Source organism: Mus pahari, chromosome 19, assembly GCF_900095145.1.
Source record: "Mus pahari chromosome 19, PAHARI_EIJ_v1.1, whole genome shotgun sequence".
NCBI lineage: Eukaryota > Metazoa > Chordata > Mammalia > Rodentia > Muridae > Mus > Mus pahari.
In genome coordinates, this window is record NC_034608.1 from 32,188,358 (window position 1) to 32,207,844 (window position 19,487).

The window sequence follows — 19,487 nt, forward strand, 5'->3', positions numbered from 1 at the left end:
TCCCCAGCATCAGTATCCCCAGCATCAGTATCCCCAGCATCAGTATCCCCAGCATCAGTATCCCCAGCATCAGTATCCCCAGCATCAGTATCCCCAGCATCAGTAAAGACAGGTGGACCTTATTTCCTGCACCCACATGCACCCATGTAGGGTTAAGTGAGCAGCATTTGCCAATAGTCTATAAAGTTCCTGACCCTGAAGAAAAAAAAAAAAGAGTTTTAGTTTCTGAGCTTCATCACCACATACTTTATCATATGAGCCACAAATCTGGAGTTCAGGTGATACCTTGAAACCAATGGTCAGTCTGCTGATGCAGTGTAAGAAGAGATGCAGTCCCAACAATAGAACCTAAATAGCAGAAACTGTTTGATCATTTGACAACATGTACGCCCAAGGAAGATACACAAATGACCAATGAGCACATAAAAAAGACCCATCCAGCATTGCTGGTGAAGTGGGAGTCAGTACCAGTAAGAGACTTCACACTTGATACTCACTGAGCCGACTGGAACCGCAGATGATGCTTGCAGATGCGTGTGAGGTGTGTGGAGAAACTGGGAGGCGCTATGGTGATGTGTTTACTCTGAAAACATTGCTGATTCCTCTAAAAAAAATTAGATAGCAAGCACAAGCCCAAGTAGGGGAGAGAACCAGGAACACACACACACATAAAACCTGTATCTGGACAGCATTTGAACACTAGTGTGCACACTGATCAATGAGCAGACATAAAAGAGGCATATCTGTCAATGGGATATTATTCTGCCATAAAAACATGAGGTCTTGCATTGCTACCTCATGGATGAAGCTTAGAGACATCAGTGAAAGAACCAGATGCAGAAGGTCACATGTAGGAGATGCCCAGACAGGCAAACTCTGGTTCTCGGAAACTAGGATAGGAGACTTGGTGGGAAATAGTTAAGGCTTATGGTTTGTGAAGTGTTGGTGATTATAATGTTCTCAAATTATGTTGTAGTTATAGCTATATATATCTATTAATATCTCTAAACCACAAAAGTATTCACTTTACGAGGTAGCTTTTCTAATATAGTGTTACTGCACTTCAGCCCAAGCACTATAAAATAAAGATATGAGACAGCATGGTGCCAAACACTGGGAGAGAGAGGGCAGTAAGATCTGGGATTCAAAGTTAAACTCAACTATGTAGGAAGTCCAAGACCAGTCTGGGCTATGTGAGACTTTGTCTCAAACGAACAAAACCTCACATGACAACAAAAGAGATTATGTAGTATATTCTAAAAATAAAAACAAAAATTCAAGGGAGGTGCTCCATCTTCCATGCGTTCTGGAGAACTGGCCTGTTTCCCTGCTCTTGCCTAAGGAATGTGACTGTTCTTGTCCCACAGGAGCTGAGAGGGAAGGCCACAGCCTCATCTGGATGCACAGCCTGAAGCCGAAGGGGTGAGGGTCAGAACCCAACCACTGGGAGACCAGGGCCCAGATGCTCCGACGAGGCCTTCCTGTGTCTCCTTGAGGTGGGGTGGGGGCAGGGGTGGGGTGTGCAGGTCTTGGGGCTGGTGGCCTAGCCTCTGAGGTTGAGCTGGCTTCATGGCCTCCGGGGACCGTCATGGGCACTGTGATGCAGCACTCCAGAGCTGCCCGGTCACAATCTTCACCAGATGACACTGCACAGCTATTTATTGTGTTTCTTGGACTGATAACCAAAAACAAAATATGCCGAGTAACACTGGACTTTCTTTTCTAGCTGTTAATACTTTTCTGAGTTACCATGAGTTTGGGTGATTGTATGTAATTCTCTTAAAAATAAAAACAAAAACAAAAACAAAAAACCCTCTGTGACTCTCAGTTTACCAAATATGTAAATAAATCAAATTGAGATCTTTAACCCAGATCAGAATACATGACCCAAAGGGAAGGACCCAGTGAGGCTCGCAGAGCGGCTAAGGAGTGTCTGAGAGCCCCTGTTTCCAGGTAAGGTCACATTTAAATTATTATATAACAATGAGCTGCTAGCCTATCTGCCTCAGATGTAACTAAAAAAACCTCTTGCACACCTCCATCTGTTCATCCAGCAAAGGCCTGTGGGGCTTCTGGGGCCAAGGAAGTGAGGAAGAAGCATGCTCTATGTAAGCAGGGAGCAGCCATTTCAGAGGAGCCCAGTTATCCTGTTGTGAGTGTGTGTGTGTGTGTGTGTGTGTGTGTGTGTGTACGTATTCTGTATGTTCATATGTGTGTGTGCTTGTATGTGTGTGTTTATGTGTGTGTGCTTGTATGTGTTTGTTTATATATGTGTTTGTATGTGTGTATGTGTGTTTGTATGCGTGTGTTTGTGTGCATGTGTATACATGCTCGGATATACATGTGCACGCAAGCTAATTTCATTTCTTTATGCTCAAACCAGTGAATGTATACTTGGAGGTCAGTAGTAAGCTGAATGCTATCTCCCCAGACTGCAAAGATCCCTTCAGTACACCATAGAAGGGTGAAAATAATGCAAGAGCCGGAGGTGTGCAGCAGAAAGACGTCTTCTGGCTGCACGCGAGGACTCACTGTGGCTCCCTAAAGGACTATTGGCAGTTTATGGCTACTGGGGAAGGGGAGTTTCATATTCTCCACTGGTGTAGCTTCAGTGAATAACTTCCATGTATGTTCATGCATCTAACTCTAATTCAACAAAGTGGCCAACACACTTGCACACACGTGTACACACACACAAACACACAGATGAAATAGGGCTGGAGAGATGGTTCAGTGGTTAGGAGCACAGTCTATTTTTTTCCAGAGGACCCAGGCACACACACACACACACACACACACACACACACACACGTATATGAAAGGGGGCTGCAGAGATGACTCAGTGGTTAGGAGCACAGTCTATTTTTCCAGAGGACCCAGGTCCTGTTTCTAGCACCCACGTGGGATCTCACAGCCCTCTGCATCTCCAGTTCCAGGGAACCAAACGCCTCCTTCTGGCTTCCATGGGCACTGTATGCATGTGGTTCATACATTCATATACATAAAATTACAATGAAATAAATCTTTACAAAATGATAAAAGTAGGAAAAAGACTTGCTAAGAAGAAGGGCTTCAGTAGGAGAGGGGTGAGAGAGGATAGTGGGGGGCTATAAAACACCTCAAATATATTATAGACAATCTATGCAGTGGTCAAAGAATAAGACATTTAAAGGATGGAAAGACTGCATCCAATCACCCGGCTCATCACTTGCTGAGTCGGGAGTCCTTGCAGCATTAGATCTGGGCTATTATTGTGTTTGTTTTTCCAAGACAGGGTTTCCCTGTGTGGCTCTGGCTGTCCTAGAACTCGTTCTGTAGACCAGGCTGGACTCGAACTCAGAGATCTGCCTGCTTCTGCCTACTTAGTGCTGGGATCAAAGGCATATGCCACCACTGCCCGTGGGCTATTATTTTGTAAGACTCTTTAAATTTAACCCCTGGCACAATGTACGTTCTCTGTAGAGTCAAGAGCAGAACTCCCTGTCACACAGGTGGCCTGCAGACCTGGTCACTGTCACTGGTGATTATCTCCAGGGCCCTGTAGCCTTGTCTGTACTGACCCTTTTCCTGCTCGGAGGTCTAACGCTAGCAGGTGACTTTCCTGGAGGTGTCCCACCATTTTGCATAGTCTGATTGATGAGCTCTGAGAGACAAGGTCCCTAAAGACTTGATCCCAGGATTGCTTCATGCAGCCGGTATGCCTTCTCCGTCACTATTACATATTCTAGTGACTCCTGGGCTCACCCTACTGAACAGACTTTCTGCAGATCAACATCAAGATGAACTTTCATGAATTAATCTTGTTTAGCTGAATTAATGATTTTATAAAATTACTGATTTGATCAAAATAATTTTAGAAAGAAAGATTTAAAGATGCTATTAGTTGTTTTACTAGAAAGATGTAATAAAGTTAGAATCAAGAATAGAATATTAAGTAAAGGCCACATAATAATGAACTCAATGAGCTTTCACAACTACACTAAAAAGAGAAATAGGCTTGGGACAAATTTTTGATCAAGGAAAACCATTCATTCTAGGTCAAATCCAAGGATGAAGCCAAAGGTGTGTACTATGATAGAGTGAGGCCAGGTGAAACTGGCATGAGCTTATAGAATGAAACACTGCTTCGAACTTACTATCAACAGCCTTCTGTACCTCCCCTTCTGTGTAACATCTTATCTATGAGGTAATTTTATAAAGAACTTTTGTCTAAGAAGGCATAAAAAGGCCAGAGAGAAGAAATGAAGTGGTGACTTGGGGGGCTCTGCCCTATCCATCCATCCATCCATCCATCCATCCATCCAAATGTATGGATGCAGCCATTTTTCACTTCACCCAGTATGTGTGTGTGTGTGTGTGTATGTGTGTGTGTGTGTGTGTGTGTGTGTGTGTTCTGTGTAAGCAACTTCTTTCTGTTCCTTTCTTTTCTCTCTGGTTCAGAAAGAGTTAATGAGTTCCCTAGCCAGAGGAGGCTTCTGGATGATTCCCCAGAGAAAGGAGAATAGCAATAAATCCTTTCACTCAGTCCCACCTCTCCCCACACTAAACAGCCTGTGTTAATTTATCAGAATTTAGCGTTTATTTGAGCACAGAACAGTAAGAAAGAGTTAACTTTCCCCAGTGGTTATTTAAGCATAGAGAGTTAAATTTTTAGTGCTTACTAAAACACAGCAGGAGTTAATTACTAGAAACCAGCAATGTTTGGCCTTAGGGTAGCAAAGAGTTAGGAAAGGTAAATGTTACCAAAAGTAAGATACTTTTGTCCCAGCAACCGCAACTTCTGCCACCACAACTGCCAACGTACCCATCGCTGCCTTCCAGACCTGGAGACCCTATAGCTGTGAGAGGGTGACGGCAGTGAAGTGTGTTTTGTGGCATGTGTAGTAAGTGTAAAGAGTGTGGTGTCTCTGTGTGGGGCATGCATGGATTTGGAGGTACGGTTTGTGTCGTAGTAAAGGTTGCTACACCTTTACTAAGGTTGCTACATTAGTAAAGGGATGAACATCATAGCCAAAAGCTACCTACAATCCACTGTTCATCATCTAAGGCAGTCAGGACAGGAACTCAAGCAGGGAAGGAACCTGGAGGCAGGAGCTGATGCAGAGGCCATGGAGGGTGCTGCTTACTGGCTTGCTCATCATGGCTTGCTCAACCTGATTTGTTATAGAACCCAAGGCCACCTGCCCAGGGATGGCACCACCCACAATGGTCTGGACAGTGCCCCATCAGTCACTAATTAAGAAAATGTCCTACAGGCTTGCCTACAGTCGGATCTTACAGTGGCATTTTCTCAACTGAGGTTCCCTCCTCTCAGAAGATCCTAGCTTGTGTCACGTCAACTATAGACTCGTGTAAAAAAAATCAAAATTAAGTTAGATACTTTCTTCCTTCACAAGGTAAGATAGTGTGCAGTCACAATCAGATCAAAGCAAAACAAAATCCCAGTGGTGCATTAACGCAACGCCCAACGTCTGGGGTTCACTCACAGACTTCTGGGCTCCTCCAAGGGGTCACAAGGTCACCTCTTCAGCCCTGCCATCCGCAGCACACACAGCTTGTCTTCTAGGCTCAGGCTGGCTCCACTCCATTGCTGCTGCTGTTCTTGGTGGTCATCCCATGGTACCGGAATCTCAAAAATGCTGGGGTCTTCCTCTGCAACCAGACTGCACTTTTACCAACAGCCTCTCCTGGCCTCTCCTCAGGGATTCCAAACCTGTCACAGAGTGCCAACCCTCAGCTCTTCTCCATGCCCCTTCACATCTTCAAAACCAGGACTACCTGGGGGACTCTTAACACTGCCAAGTTCAGCTGACAGCACAAGGTTCAAACTTGGTCATGTCTGGAACACGGCTCCTGTGCTGACTCTCAGGGAACATTCCAGAAGATTTCACCTCATCAGTGCTGGGTGTTGTTGTTGTTGTTTTTCCAGAGACAGGGTTTTTCTGTGTAGCTCTGGCTGTCCTGGAGCTCACTCTGTAGACCAGGCTGGCCTCAAACTCAGAAATCCGCCTGCCTCTGCCTCCCAAGTGCTGGGATTAAAGGCATGTGCCACCACCGCCCGGCCAGTGCTGGTTCTTAATCACCCCTAATTTCTCACCTCCAGCTAACCAAGATCGTGTATCACAGCTAAGTCAAGGTTTCATATCAGTAGTTCTGGGACCTTGTTAATCACAGAGGATTCTTCAGCCCTGGCTAACCAGAACCACAAAATCTTAATTCAAAATAACAAAATGGCCCCAACAGAACCTTTAAACTCCCCTCTGAAGCTTGCCAAGCCAGGCCTCCATCATCTGCACTGCTCTCAAGAGCCTCATCTTCCAAGCTCCCACAGAACAGCTCACTGGGCTTTTAATACTCGTGCCTTTTCTACCCAAATTTCCAAAGCCCATAATCCTCCCCTAAACAACACACTCAACTCAGTCAAAACAAAACCCCACTCCTGATACCAACTTGTCTTAGGGTTACTGTTGCTATGATGAAACACCATGACCAAAAGCAAGTTGGGGAGGAAAGGGTTTATTTAGCTTACACTTCCACATAACTGTTCATTTCTGAAGGAAGTCAGAACAGAAATACAGACAGGGCAGGAACCTGGAGACAGGAGCTGATCCAGAGGACATGAAGGACTGCTGCTTACTGGCTTACTCCTTACACCTTACTTAGTCTGATTTCTTATAGAGCCCAAGACCAGGGATGTTCTCACCCACAATAGGCTGAGCACTCCCCCATCAATCACTAATTAAGAAAATGCCCTGCCTATAACCCCATCTTATGGAGGTGTTTTCTTAATTGACGTTCACTACTTACCAGTGACTCTAGCTTGTGTCAAGTTGACATAGAACTGTCCATTATAGTCTGTGACATGTATAATCACTTTGTATAGTATAGTGTCTGTGGCAGTGTCTCTTTAGGATATGGGCATGCATATGCATATAAAGTATAGTATCTGGGGGTGTATCTGTGATGTGTATGATCAATGTGCATGGCATAGTATCTATGTTAATGTTATGAAATGTAATCCATGAAATGTTAATGCTGTGTGTGTTATTAGTGTGTGTAGTGTGATATCTGGGAGAGGTGTCTGGATAGCATATGGGTTTGTATGATCAGTGTATACAGTGTTGGTATCTGTACTGGATAGTTTTGTGTCAACTTGACACAGCTGGAGTTATCACAGAGAAAGGAGTTTTAGTTGGGGAAATGCCTCCATGAGATCCAGCTGTGGGGCATTTTCTCAATTAGTGATCAAGGGGGAGAGGCCCCTTGTGGGTGGGACCATCTCTGGGCTGGTAATCGTAGATTCTATAAGAGAGCAGGCTGAGGGGGCTGGAGAGATGGTTCAGCGGTTAGGAGCACTGACTGCTCTTCCAAAGGTCCTGAGTTCAAATCCCAGCAACCACATGGTGGCTCACAACCATCCTTAACAAGATCTGACGCCCTCTTCTGGAGTATATGAAGACAGCTACAGTGTACTTACACATAATAAAAAAAAAAAATCTTTAAAAAAAAAAAAAAGAGAGAGAGAGAGCAGGCTGAGCAAGCCAGGGCAGGGAGGCAAGCCAGTAAAGAACATCCCTCCATGGCCTCTGCATCAGCTCCTGCTTTCTGACCTGCTTGAGTTCCAGTCCTGCATCCTTTGGTGATCAACAGCAATAAGCCAAATAAACCCTTTCCTCCCCAACTGCTTCTTGGTCATGATGTTTGTGCAGGAATAGAAACACTGACTAAGACAGTATCCAAGGAATGTCTCTGTGTGTGTGTGTGTGTGTGTGTGTGTGTGTGTGTGTGTGTGTGTATAAACAAACGATCAATAACTAGTACTATATTTGCATGTAACTGTTTTTGGTTTTGTGGTGTATGGTGTGTGTGACCAATGTGTGGTATGGTATTTTGGTAGTGTCTATGTGCTGAGTGATGTGTGTGCTCATAGTATGGTTGTTTGTATGTAAGGGTTGTTTTGTGTGTGTGTGTGTGTGTGTGTGTGTGTGTAATCAGTAGTAGTACAGTCTCTGTGTATGTGGAGGTCTCTCTTGTAAGTGATGTGTAAAATTAGTATGTACAGTGTAGTATCTCTGTGTGTGTCTCTTTGTGCTGTATATGATCAGTGGCTAGTACTGTATCTGTGTGGCATATATTTACCATGTGTGTTATCAATGGGTTGTACCATATCTGTGGAGGGAGGGATATTTGTGAGAGGCTTAATCAATCAGGGGGTCACACCATATCTGTGGAGGGGCATCCCTGTGATACACGTGTGTGGTGTGATGTATGTCATGGATCTCTGTGTGAAGGTCTTTGTGGTGTGTGAGATCAGCCTGTGTGGGTGGCTTGGTGTCTGTGGGGGCATATATGTTATGTTTGCCATCAGCATGGGAGCAGGGGCTATCTTCATGGATGACCAATGTATGTGGTTTAGTGTCTATAGAGGGTAGCTTTGTGTGGGAATAGTATTGAGTGGTGTCAGTAAGGGGTTATCTTTGAATGTGTGTGATCAGCAAGTGTTGTGTGGCATCCAGAGGGTGTCGTTGTGATCAGAGTGTAGTGTAGTGTGGTATCTGGGGGTTGTCTTTGTGGTATGGTGTGTGTGATCAGCATGTGGTGTCTGTGGAGGGGTATCTATAACCACAGGGTAATACTCTACCTGGGGGGGGATCTCTGTGGTATGTGTGGTGTGGTATATGTGTATGGGAGTCTTGGTGGTGTGCATGACCCTTATGTGTGCTGTGGTATCGATGGGGAATCATCTATATAGTGTGTGTGGTGTCTGTGAGGGAGTATACATGTGGTGTGTAATCTATGAGTGTGGCACAGTATTTATGAGGTGTAGTCTGTAGTTTGTTAGTACCATATCTGGGGAGAATCAGTGTGTGTATAGTGTCTATAGGAGGCTCTCTGCTGTGTATGTTCAGTGTGTGTGTAGTGTCTGTGGGGGGGTCTCTGCTGTGTGTGATCTGTGTATGTATAGTATCTGTGGAGGGTCTCTGCTGTGTGTGACATGTGTGTGTATGTCTATTGGAAGGTCTCTGCTGTGTGTGATCAGTGTGTGCATAGTGTCTATTAGAAGGTCTCTGCTGTGTGTGATCAGTGTGTGTATAATGTCTGTGGGAGGCTCTCTGCTGTGTGCGATCTGTGTGTGTATAGTGTCTGTGGAAGCTCTTTGCTGTGTGTGTGATCTGTGTGCATATAGTGTCTGTGGGAGGGTCTGTATGGTTCATTGTTCCCATACATTTATTCATGTAATTTTTTTTTTTTTTTGGTTTTTCAAGACAAGGTTCCTCTGTGTAGCCCTGACTGTCCTGGAACTCACTCTGTAGTCCAGTCTGGCATCAAACTCAGAAATTCGCCTGCCTCTGCCTCCCAAGTGCTGGAATTAAAGGTGTGCGACACCACGCGGCCATATATTTATTTCTTACCACCGTTAGCACTGGTTTCTATCCATCTATAATCTCTTGGCATAAAGCATCGGGTGCTCTAAACATCATAATTTCCCAGAGTCAATCATTTGTTTCCTGCATTGACTCACCACTGCAGGGAACTGTCAACGTGGTCCTAAGAACTTGACCTCACTCTGTCCCAGCCAAATCCGGTTCCCTTCTGTCCTCGGGATGCACTGGTGTTTGGTCACTCCCTCCTTTGACAGACGCAAATAACCTTTCAGTTTTTCATTTCTATTGTCCCTCTCTTACTAACACACACACACACACACACACACACACACACTTTCATATCTATGTCACATGGCCCATAAGCCAGCCCTCTGAAAAGCTTGCATGTTTTTTATTCTGCATGGCTGTGGATGTTGTGGCTCTCCTGTCACCACCCCTGGAGAGGAGCGGAGTGTAAGACTAAAACCTGCAGGAGAAAGGATGGGTAAGAACACCTTATGTCACAAAGTGCTTTCCTGAACTTGGCTTCAGAATCAAGACCATGGACGCCAAACTGATAACAAAGCACACATCTGCTTGGCTAGGCTATGGTGTCACTCTGTTCATTTGCTTTGATTTGTTCACACAGATAACAAGATAAATAAACAAAAAGGAAGACCAAACAAAACTAACAAAAATGTATTTCTGTTTGCTTTTGCACTGAGATAGGGATCGCCAACCAGTCTGTCTTCACAATGTTTTATGAGAGCATGTATGTAGGTAGCAATCTTCATGGCCTACAGATAGCATAAAAGGAGCCTTTTGCAGCAAGGAAGGCACTGTGTATGATAGATGGCATATCTAGACAGCGTGGCTTGCTTAGGCACTGCTGCAGTTCCATTGGCATGCAGTATCAGAATGGCAGGAGAATGAAGAGATTGGCAAACTCCCAGGGCTCCCGTAGCCCTGCAGAATTTCTCCTGTACAGACAGCCGCAGTCACCTCACCAGGTCATTGTCCCTAAGAAGCATGGAGAAGAAGCTGCCTGCTAATACACAAGGCTCGGGCTGACATTCCTGTGTTGTTAGCTATAATGTCCTCTCTGCCCTGTGTGTGACATCGGGTTAAGTCCAGGAAGCCTTAACCCAGGGCTCACATCAAAGGAGGGACAGAATATTCCGAAACCTATTGGTAGAGATTTTACTATAGTCAGGAACGCGTGGTCTGCTGTCAACAGTGTCCCAGGAGAACATGAAGTTGAGCTGAGGGCAGCTCCCTCATTCAAAGGTTTGCAGACTAGGCTGGTGCCCCCCCCACCTCCAGGATGGCAGGAATGCCTAACAGAATGGAACTTGGAAAGGAACTGGGATGGCAGTCTTGTGTGGGTGCTGCTACTATTTGAAGAACCTTAAGACTTTTGAAATGGGGCCAAGTGTGGAGACAGACACTTTTAATCCCAGCAGAAGCAGGTGAGTCTGAGGCCAGCCTGGTCTATATAGTGAGTTCCAGGACAGCCAAGGTAACTAGAGATTTTATAATGAAACATTCAGAAGTTTAGTTGTAGCTAATCTAGTCAAATGTTACAATGGTCTCAATGAATTGCTGGCCATTATGGAGATCAGGAAAGGAAAAGATAAACTAAGTAAGTTCTTCCAAGATATGATTTCACTTGACTGGTGTTTGCCATAAAGCTTTTAATAAGTGAGGACAACTGGAAGGTCTGGGTGCACAGAATAAAACACTCAAGTATGAACTTCAAGCATACCTAGGAAATGTCAACATGATTCTCTTACTAAGGTATTATATTTCAAGCTAAATTCACTATTTAGGCCTTTAAAAAAAATAAGGCTTTTAAAAAATTATTGGGAGCTGGAGAGGTGGCACCACAGTTGAGAGCATGAAATTGTTCTTTTAGAGACCGACTGCAACCTCAGCGCTCACAAGGTGGCTGGCAACCATCTTTAACTCTAGTTCCAAGGGATTTGGTGCCCTCTACTGGACTCTGTAGGCACTGCATGCACATGTTGGCACAGACATGTGAGAAAGTCAAACATCCATGTACATAAAAATAAAATAAGAAAACAACTCTGGCAGACAGAAAATATTAGATATCTTTGGGGTTTTTGTTTGTTTGTTTGTTTGTTTGTTTTTATTTTGTTTTTGTTTTTTTCGAGACACGGTTTTTCTGTGTAGCCCTGGCTGCCCTGGAACTTATTCTGTGGACCAGACTGACCTTGAACTCAGAAATCTGCTTGTCTCTGCCTCCTAAATGCTGGGATCAAAGGTGTGTGCCACCACTGCCCGGCTTATATATCTTTGTAATCTTATTGGTTACTTATATCAAATAAGTGGCAGCTCGGACATGGCTGGGGGTCACCACAACATGAGGAACTGGATTAAAGGGTCTCAGATTAGGGAGAAAACCATTTCACTTGGTGGTTAACAACCATTTGTAATTAGTTTCAGAGGATCCAATATCCTTCTGGTCTCTGTGACTACTGCACACATATGGTGCACAAACATATATGAAGTCAAAAGCACCCATATATGTAAAATAAAAATATATAAATCTTAAACACAAATGAACAAAAAACTAACAACAACATAGAGCTCCTGACATAGTTAAACTTCAGCTCACAACCTGACACAATTTGTGGTCACTCAGGAAGAAGGAAATGCCAAAATCAGATTAACCTGTTCGCAAGCCTGGGGGAGGAACATTTTCTTGATTTATGATTGATGTGAGAGGACTCATCTCATGGAGGCCTGTGCTAGCACTGGGCGGGTGGTCCTGGATCCTGCAAGAAAGCAGGATGAGCGAGCCAGCAAGCGGCACCCTTCCATGGCCGTGATATCAGTTCTCGCCCTGCCTCCCTTCGTGAGGGACGGTGATCAGGACGCATAAAATGCAAGAAGCCCTTCTCTCACTATGTGGCTTTTGGTCGTGATGTTCTATCACAGCAATGGAAGCCCTAACTGAGACATCTCATCAGATTGTTTTGGTCATGGTGTTTATCACAGCATCAGAAAAGCAAACTAGGGTAATGCCCAAACAGTTTTGGCATTTCTGGCCTGTGGCCAAAACAGAAGCAAGGACCAGAATGTAACTGATGGTTTTTGAAGTCCCTGCCCTAAAACAGCCTGACCAGTTTCTATCCCCTTGTTCTCGCCATTACCACTGAAAGGAAAGGAGAAGTTATATTGCCAGCTTGGGGAGCTCATCTTCTTCCTGGAGAAAGTGGTGACTGTATGGATTTAGACTTTCCAGTGAAAGAAGAGGGAGGAGGTTGGGGAGAAGAGAGGTAAGAAGTGAGACTTAATAGAAGATAGAAATTGGTTCACACAGTGATGGATGCTGCAAGGCCCTAGAGACCCAGGAGAACCATGGCAGTTAATCTTGATGTCAACTGGTCTGAACTTAGACTCACCATAGACACAGATCTGCTCATATGTCTGGGAAGATATTCCTAGAAAGACTTAACTGAAGAGGGAAGACTCATCCATACTATATGCTGGCATCTCGGACTGAATCAGTAAGGAAGTACTAGAACTGAGCACTGGCAGTCATTTATCCCTGTTTCCCGGCTGCAGACATAAAGTGACAGGTTCCCTCACACCCTACCATGCCTTCCCTGCCATGGCAATGTCCCCTCAAAGTATAAGCTAAAGTATACCATTTCCTCCTTACGTTGCTTCTTACCAGGTATCTAGTCAAGGTAAGAAGAAATGTGATTAGTGCAAAAACTAGCGATAATAAGTTGCAGCCCGAGCATAGGCTGGGCCCACAGCAAGGAGACACTGACATCCTGTGGCCAGTGGCCAGGCAGAGACTGAGTTTCTCCCGTTCAGTCTTTAGCAGGTTGGATGCAGAGGCGCACCCACGTGGGGAAGGGGCTGAGTTTCTCCCGTTCAGTCTTTAGCAGGTTAGATGTAGAGGCATGCTCACATCAGGAAGGGCCTCTGCTTTTCTCTGCTGGTTCAAAATCACATCCTGATACTCCTTCCCAAATGAACTTGAGTATTGCTGTGCCAAATATCTGAGTGAGCAGTGGTCCAGTCCTTGAGTATCGCAGCCCCTCAGGCAAGGGATAAAGGGATTGCATCATAGCCCAACCTACTCTGATGGATGTAACAAGAAACATTCAGGCCACAAAGTTCACCCTGGAGAACTGCACAGTTGAGTTTACACACAAAACAAACCACATACGAATCTCATGATGTTTTAAGAATGTTTATACTGTTCCCTTGGGCCACATTTGTAGCTCTCCTCTGTCACATGGGACCTACCGCCACAGACTGGAGAATGCTATAAAACATTGCAAAGAACAAGGTGGCTTCCAATGAGGAAAAGTGTTTAAAGTATCCTTGTGAGCAAAGCACATCTCAGAATGAAATATTGTACCTTTCACCTTTCTTGTAGAAAAGGAGATATATTTGTAATTACACACACACAGTACAGAAAGGACGCAGAGAAGGATATGCTAGGTGAGATATGTTGTAGTCACTACATCTGGGAAGACAAAGGAAAAGAGGAACGCCATAGTGGTGTTGGCTTTACAGAGCGATCATGGGAAACTCAGACAATTCAGGAAAATACATTGCCGACAGGAGAGGCAGATGGGGCACCTTAACATTCTGTAAGCATACACTTGTGCTGTTGTAAAGGAACCTGCAATACATACTGCAAATAGCTCAAGGCATACACACCGCTGATGGTTTGTTTTTCCCAAGTGTCTCTACAGGAAGAATGAAGGTCTCGGCAGCCTGGGGGACCACAAACCCAGCTGCACAGAGAGATAACAGGAAGAAGAAGTGCAGGAGACATATGGAGACACACACCAGTATAATCTCAGGAGGAAGGCCGACCCTTGACCAGAGGCAATATTAAACTTCGGAATAACTGCCTTTGTTTGCTCTTTATAAGGCTTTCTTGGCTGGAGATGGGATTAAAAAAAGACGGGCTGTTAGAATGTTAATCCACTATTGTCTCAGATAACTAGCTCTCTGAATAACGTCTGACTTAAAGATTAAATCTGTCTTTGATGTTTACCATCTGTGGTGACAGCACAAATTTCCTTTATAAAATGATTCTGTTCATAAACAGCCGTAAGTACGGTCAACTGTACCTTACCACATACCTGCTTCAAGTCAATGAGTACGGTTGGATCACTACCTACAAATGGAGAAGACAGGAAGTGTGTGTGTGTGTGTGTGTGAGTGTGTGTGTGTGTGTGTGTGTGTGTGTGTGTGTAGATCCTTAAAATATCACCCTGTCACACATGTGTATACATTTGCCAACTGCTCATAGGGGTGGGAGCAGAATATTTGAGTGGTGCCATTCTCTACANTCATAGGGGTGGGAGCAGAATATTTGAGTGGTGCCATTCTCTACACTGTCAAAAGGCTACACAGGTGCACAGAATGGAATTTTAAGAACAAAATGCCCTGTGTGGTGATGGACCTCTGTATTTCCAGCACCCAAGGAGGTGTGTGTGTGAGTAAGAGGCCAGTCTGGTACCCAGTGATAACTCTGGGCCACCCAGGACTGTAGAGAGAAAAATTCGGTCTCAAAAATATCCGGTGGGGAGAAGGGTAGCTGTAGAAGCGTCTCTTGCCCTCCCCGCAGGCACGGAGTTCCGCTAGATCCCCTTAACGGCCTCCCGGACAAAGGCGAACCGGTTAGGAACAGGCGCTGGAGCCCAAGATCGCCACGGAACCATTCGAGTGGGCACACACCCGACGGGGGGGGGGGACGCTTTTGCACAGGACTTCCGGGGTAGGGCCTGTCGGAGCGGAAGTGCCGTGTGGCGCGCGGGTTCTGGTCCGGGCGGTGGTCGGCGGGCTCGGGTCCCTCGACACCCGGGGGCGCGCGGAGGCTCGAGAGGGCGTCGGGTGCCTGCCCTGGCCGCGCGGCCATGAACCTGGAGCCGCTGCGCAAACGCGTCCGGCAGTACCTGGACCAGGTGCGCGGCGGGTGGCCGGACGCTGGGCTTCGGGGCGGTGGGGCCCGGCGGGGAGCGCGCCCCCGGTGGCTCCGATCGTGCGTGGACTGCGGGGCTGGGCTGGGCTGGGCCGGCTGCACTGGGGCCTCGGGATCCGGCCGGGCCGGAGGACGTTTGCGAGGATTTAGTTGTGGTTCTTACTGGACGCAATACTTGGGAAGCCAAGCTGGCTGTGCCCGGTTAGGACTGGAAACAATACCCCGTGCCGGATCTTCAGCCTCCGCGCTGTCCTCGAGTGGTCAGCGGGGAAGGGGTGTCTCTGGGGTTCACGTCATTGTCATGTCATTTGGTTTTTTGCTAAAATGCTTGCTCCCGGGATAAATGGGAAACGGAGTAGATGCTACGCGATTGAGCCAGAGGTTTGCACTTCGCTGGAAGGCTGCGTGCTAACGGGCAGTCGGTTTTGTGATTATTTTCTTTGGCACTGAGATGTAGAGAGGACAATGTGGGCCTCTTTTTCCACTCTGGGGGCATCTGTTCAGAGCAGATCTTCGGGTCCATAAAGTCTTCTCCTGACCACTCATTCGGCAACTCCGACTATATCCTGAGGAACTGAGGCCGAGGCAGTAAGAGCCAGGCATCAGCACTCACCAGGACAGATTCCTGAGTGTCTTTCCGCTGTCAGACTAAGTGTTGTCAGAGTTGGCTACAGGGGGCGACATTGCCCATGACCAGTGACTGTTAATGTGTTATGGGTTTAATTGTGAAATATGTAGATCTACTAGATGCTACTTTGGATTCGTTGAGCTTGTGGGAAGTGTTATCACATAAATGTCAGTACCAGAAGTTCTAGAGGACTGCATCTCAGTCGCTTATCCACTGTTTTAGATACTAGCTGATACATTGTTGGTAGTGTATGAGTTAAACTGCTAGCTTGAATTGTATATATGACGTTCTCACAGTAACGACCTAAAACTCACACTAGCTGAGCTGTAAAATACAGGTGATTGATGGCCCCCGTGCTACATCTAAGAACGTGTTGTAGTGAGTTGTGGATTTGGTGTGTGGGTTTATATTAGTCGACTGTGGGGGCAACGGCAGTCACCCTGTGTTTGCTTTTTGTATGCAGCAACAGTATCAAAGTGCTCTGTTTTGGGCAGACAAGGTAGCTTCACTCTCTCATGGTGAGTGACATGCAATTTATTTCCCCTAATTACTCTCTAGAAAGCTCCCCATGCGCCTCTGACCACTTGTGTAATTTTGCCCCTCAGAGGAACCCCAGGATGTTTATTGGTTGGCTCAGTGCCTTTACCTCACAGCACAGTACCACAGAGCAGCCCATGCGCTCCGGTCACGAAAGCTGGACAAAGTAAGTATGGAAGCTGTGTGAACTTCAGTTTCCTGCTGTGGGAAACGTCACTGGGGCCTCATGTTGTGCGTGTGCTGTTATTGACTTAACATTTAAAAGAACTCCAATTTTTTATTTTTATGTGAAAAAATGTTTTATCAGTTGGTTTGGGTTTTGGGGGGAAGGGAGGGGGACTATTGAGACAAGGTTTCTCTATGTAGCAGCCCTGGCTATCCTGGAATTCAGTTGGTAGATCAGGCTGGCTCAAACTCACATATATCCGCCTACCTCTACTTCCTGCTGGGATCAAAGGTGTGTCCCACCACACCTGGCTAAGAGATGTTTTTTCTTAATTTTTATTTATGTGTTTGTGTGGGTGCCACATGAGTGTGGGTACCTCCAGAAATCAGAAGGCAGCGTTGTATTCCTTGGAACTGACGTTCCAGGCACTGTGAAGTGCTCCATATGGGTAATGGGAACAGACTTGTGTTCTTTGGAAGAGCAGCAGGCACTATTAACTGCCGAACCATCTCTTCAGAGCAAGGCTCTCACTCCAAGTCCCAGTCTTTCATTTCCCACCTCTCTTGCCTACCTGTCTGATCTCTACGTTCTCATATTAGTGGTTTTGCTTTTGTTTGCTTGAAATTTTTGCTTTTTAATATTATACTTCTTTATATAGTTTCTCTCTCTCTCTCTCTCTCTTTCTCTCTCTCTCTCTCTCTCTCTGTGTGTGTGTGTGTGTGTGTGTGTGTGTGTCCTGAACCACCTGTGGGAGTTTGTCCTGCTATCATTTGGGTCTCTGACCAGACTCTGACCCTCAGTCTGGGGCCAGTCCCGTTAGCTCCTCACTGGCCTGACAGCACAGTTGGCTGGCTTTGGGATCAGCGGTCCCGTTAGCTCCTCACTGGCCTGACAGCCCAGTTGGCTGGCTTTGGGATCAGCGGTCCCGTTAGCTCCTCACTGGCCTGACATACCAGTTGGCTGGCTTTGGGATCAGCGGTCACTGTTTTTCTTAGGCTGGTTTCCAATTCTTGGGCTCAGGGCAATTCTCCTGTCCCAGCCTCTTGTGTGGTTGGGATTGCAGGCACATGACTTCTCTTGGATCTTTGGTGTCTTTAACACGTTTTTGATGTTTGCTAAAAAGACTGGGGCTTTTTTTTTTTTTAGCTGTAAAGGAGAAAGTCTAAAACTCTTCATGCTTAAGTTTCCTTTTAAAGTAGATGTGTCTGATTTTATACATTACACAAACATGTTACCATGTGATGTGTTTGACTTTCTCACTTCTTCCTTTTCTAGCTGTATGAAGCTTGCCGATACCTTGCAGCTAGATGCCACGTAAGTGTGCTTGGTCTCTGTTTTATCTGGTGGGAATGCGACTGTGGACAGTGCGTGGCGGCTGTTGTTCTGGAAACGGAAACATGGTGACTTAGTGTAGCATTTCGTAAAGAATGTCCTTTTTAGTAATACTTTCTATGAAATATTCATTCTTAATTTGTTCTTTAGGCATTTAAATAATGGATATAGTATTTATTGCCATTAAAAAATCTAGAAGACTGAGCTGGAAAGATGGCTCTACAGTTAAGAGCACTGACTGCTCTTAACTTGAGGTCCTAAGTTCGAGCCCTAGCAACCCCATGATGGCTCACAACCATCTGTGATGGGACCTGATGCACCCTCTGGTGTGTCTGAAGACAGCGACAGTGCGCTCACATAATCAATCAATCAGTATTTTAAGAAAATCTAGAAGGCCTGGGTGACAAGTGGACCTTGTATTTTCTTCATAGTACGCTGCAAAGGAGCACCAGCAGGCTCTGGACATCCTTGACATGGAGGAACCAATTAACAGAAGGCTCTTTGAGAAATACATGAAGGATGACAGTGGCTCGAGAGACCCTTCCAGTGACTGGGAGATGTCACAGTCCTCCGTGAGTGATACGTTAGCATGTTTCAGCAACAGCAGTGGGAAATGCCCACGTTGCATGGCAAAAAATAAACCCTTATACATGTGTATAAAAAATTATGGTTATCTGCTTGTTCCAAGTAACCAACGACTCTCAGACACTTGTGACTGATCGTCAGTGTGAAGCTGTAACGATATGGATGTCCTCTGAATAGAATGAGCTGGGACCTCACAGAAGGCTAGAGCTGCACACAGTGGGGAGAACATCTTTCTCTCCTCTTGGGGGTTTGGACATATGAAGAGTAATCTTAATTAGCTTCAGCTGTTTACAGGAAAGAATTTTTTATTTTCTTGATAGCACATAATAATATCATTAGCTATGTTTGAGTTTGTATTATTTATAATTCTACGAAATTGAAACAGTTTAACATAGTCACATGCTCAGATTATTAACTTGGCTGGCTATTTCTAGCAGTTTATTGAGATACAGCTTACACCACACAGATAGAGTTCACCCATTTAGAGTGTACGATGCCAGTTCCATGTCTAGCAACTTTAGGGCGGTTTTATCACCAGAGAGAAAAGAGAGCCCAAGTTACTTCTTGTAACCTACAAGTTTACCTCTCTCCTCCATAACATGGTTAGGAAGGAGCTGGAATCTGGTTCCTCTCCTGTTCATTCTAAAAAATACAGGAATTTTATGCATCTGGGTATCTCTCATCCTTACTCTCTATCAATTATGTACTTAGAAATACACTAATTTTCTACTAGGAAATGCATATATTTACTATCTTGGGATTATTTTTGGACCACCATTAACTTCAGTTAATGTGTTTCTTTTTTTTTTTTTTTTTTTTTTTTTGAGATAGGGTTTCTCTGTATAGCCCTGACTGTCCTGGAACTCACTTTGTAGACCAGGCTGGCCTCGAACT

The 19,487-nt window shown here is 45.3% G+C and overlaps 2 protein-coding genes across 3 annotated transcripts in view; both read left to right on the forward strand.

Moving 5' to 3' along the window:
• The window catches only part of Cfap97d2 (CFAP97 domain containing 2), a 26,450-nt gene extending 24,664 nt beyond the window's left edge, over window positions 1–1,786 (forward strand). The window contains exon 4 of one of the 2 annotated variants that reach the window (XM_021219933.1): window positions 1,368–1,786. In XM_021219933.1, the coding sequence (XP_021075592.1) occupies window positions 1,368–1,374 (7 nt within the window). In that variant the 3' untranslated portion in view covers window positions 1,375–1,786. The remainder of the gene's footprint in view (window positions 1–1,367) is intronic. The other variant, XM_029532264.1, reaches the window with a different exon arrangement.
• A 13,377-nt stretch (window positions 1,787–15,163) lies between these two features.
• Window positions 15,164–19,487, forward strand: part of Cdc16 (cell division cycle 16) — a 24,301-nt gene continuing 19,977 nt past the window's right edge. The window contains exons 1-5 of the mRNA XM_029532085.1: window positions 15,164–15,328; window positions 16,437–16,491; window positions 16,579–16,676; window positions 17,952–17,990; window positions 18,440–18,580. Coding sequence (XP_029387945.1) covers window positions 15,281–15,328; window positions 16,437–16,491; window positions 16,579–16,676; window positions 17,952–17,990; window positions 18,440–18,580 — 381 coding nt within the window. The 5' untranslated portion in view covers window positions 15,164–15,280. The remainder of the gene's footprint in view (window positions 15,329–16,436; window positions 16,492–16,578; window positions 16,677–17,951; window positions 17,991–18,439; window positions 18,581–19,487) is intronic.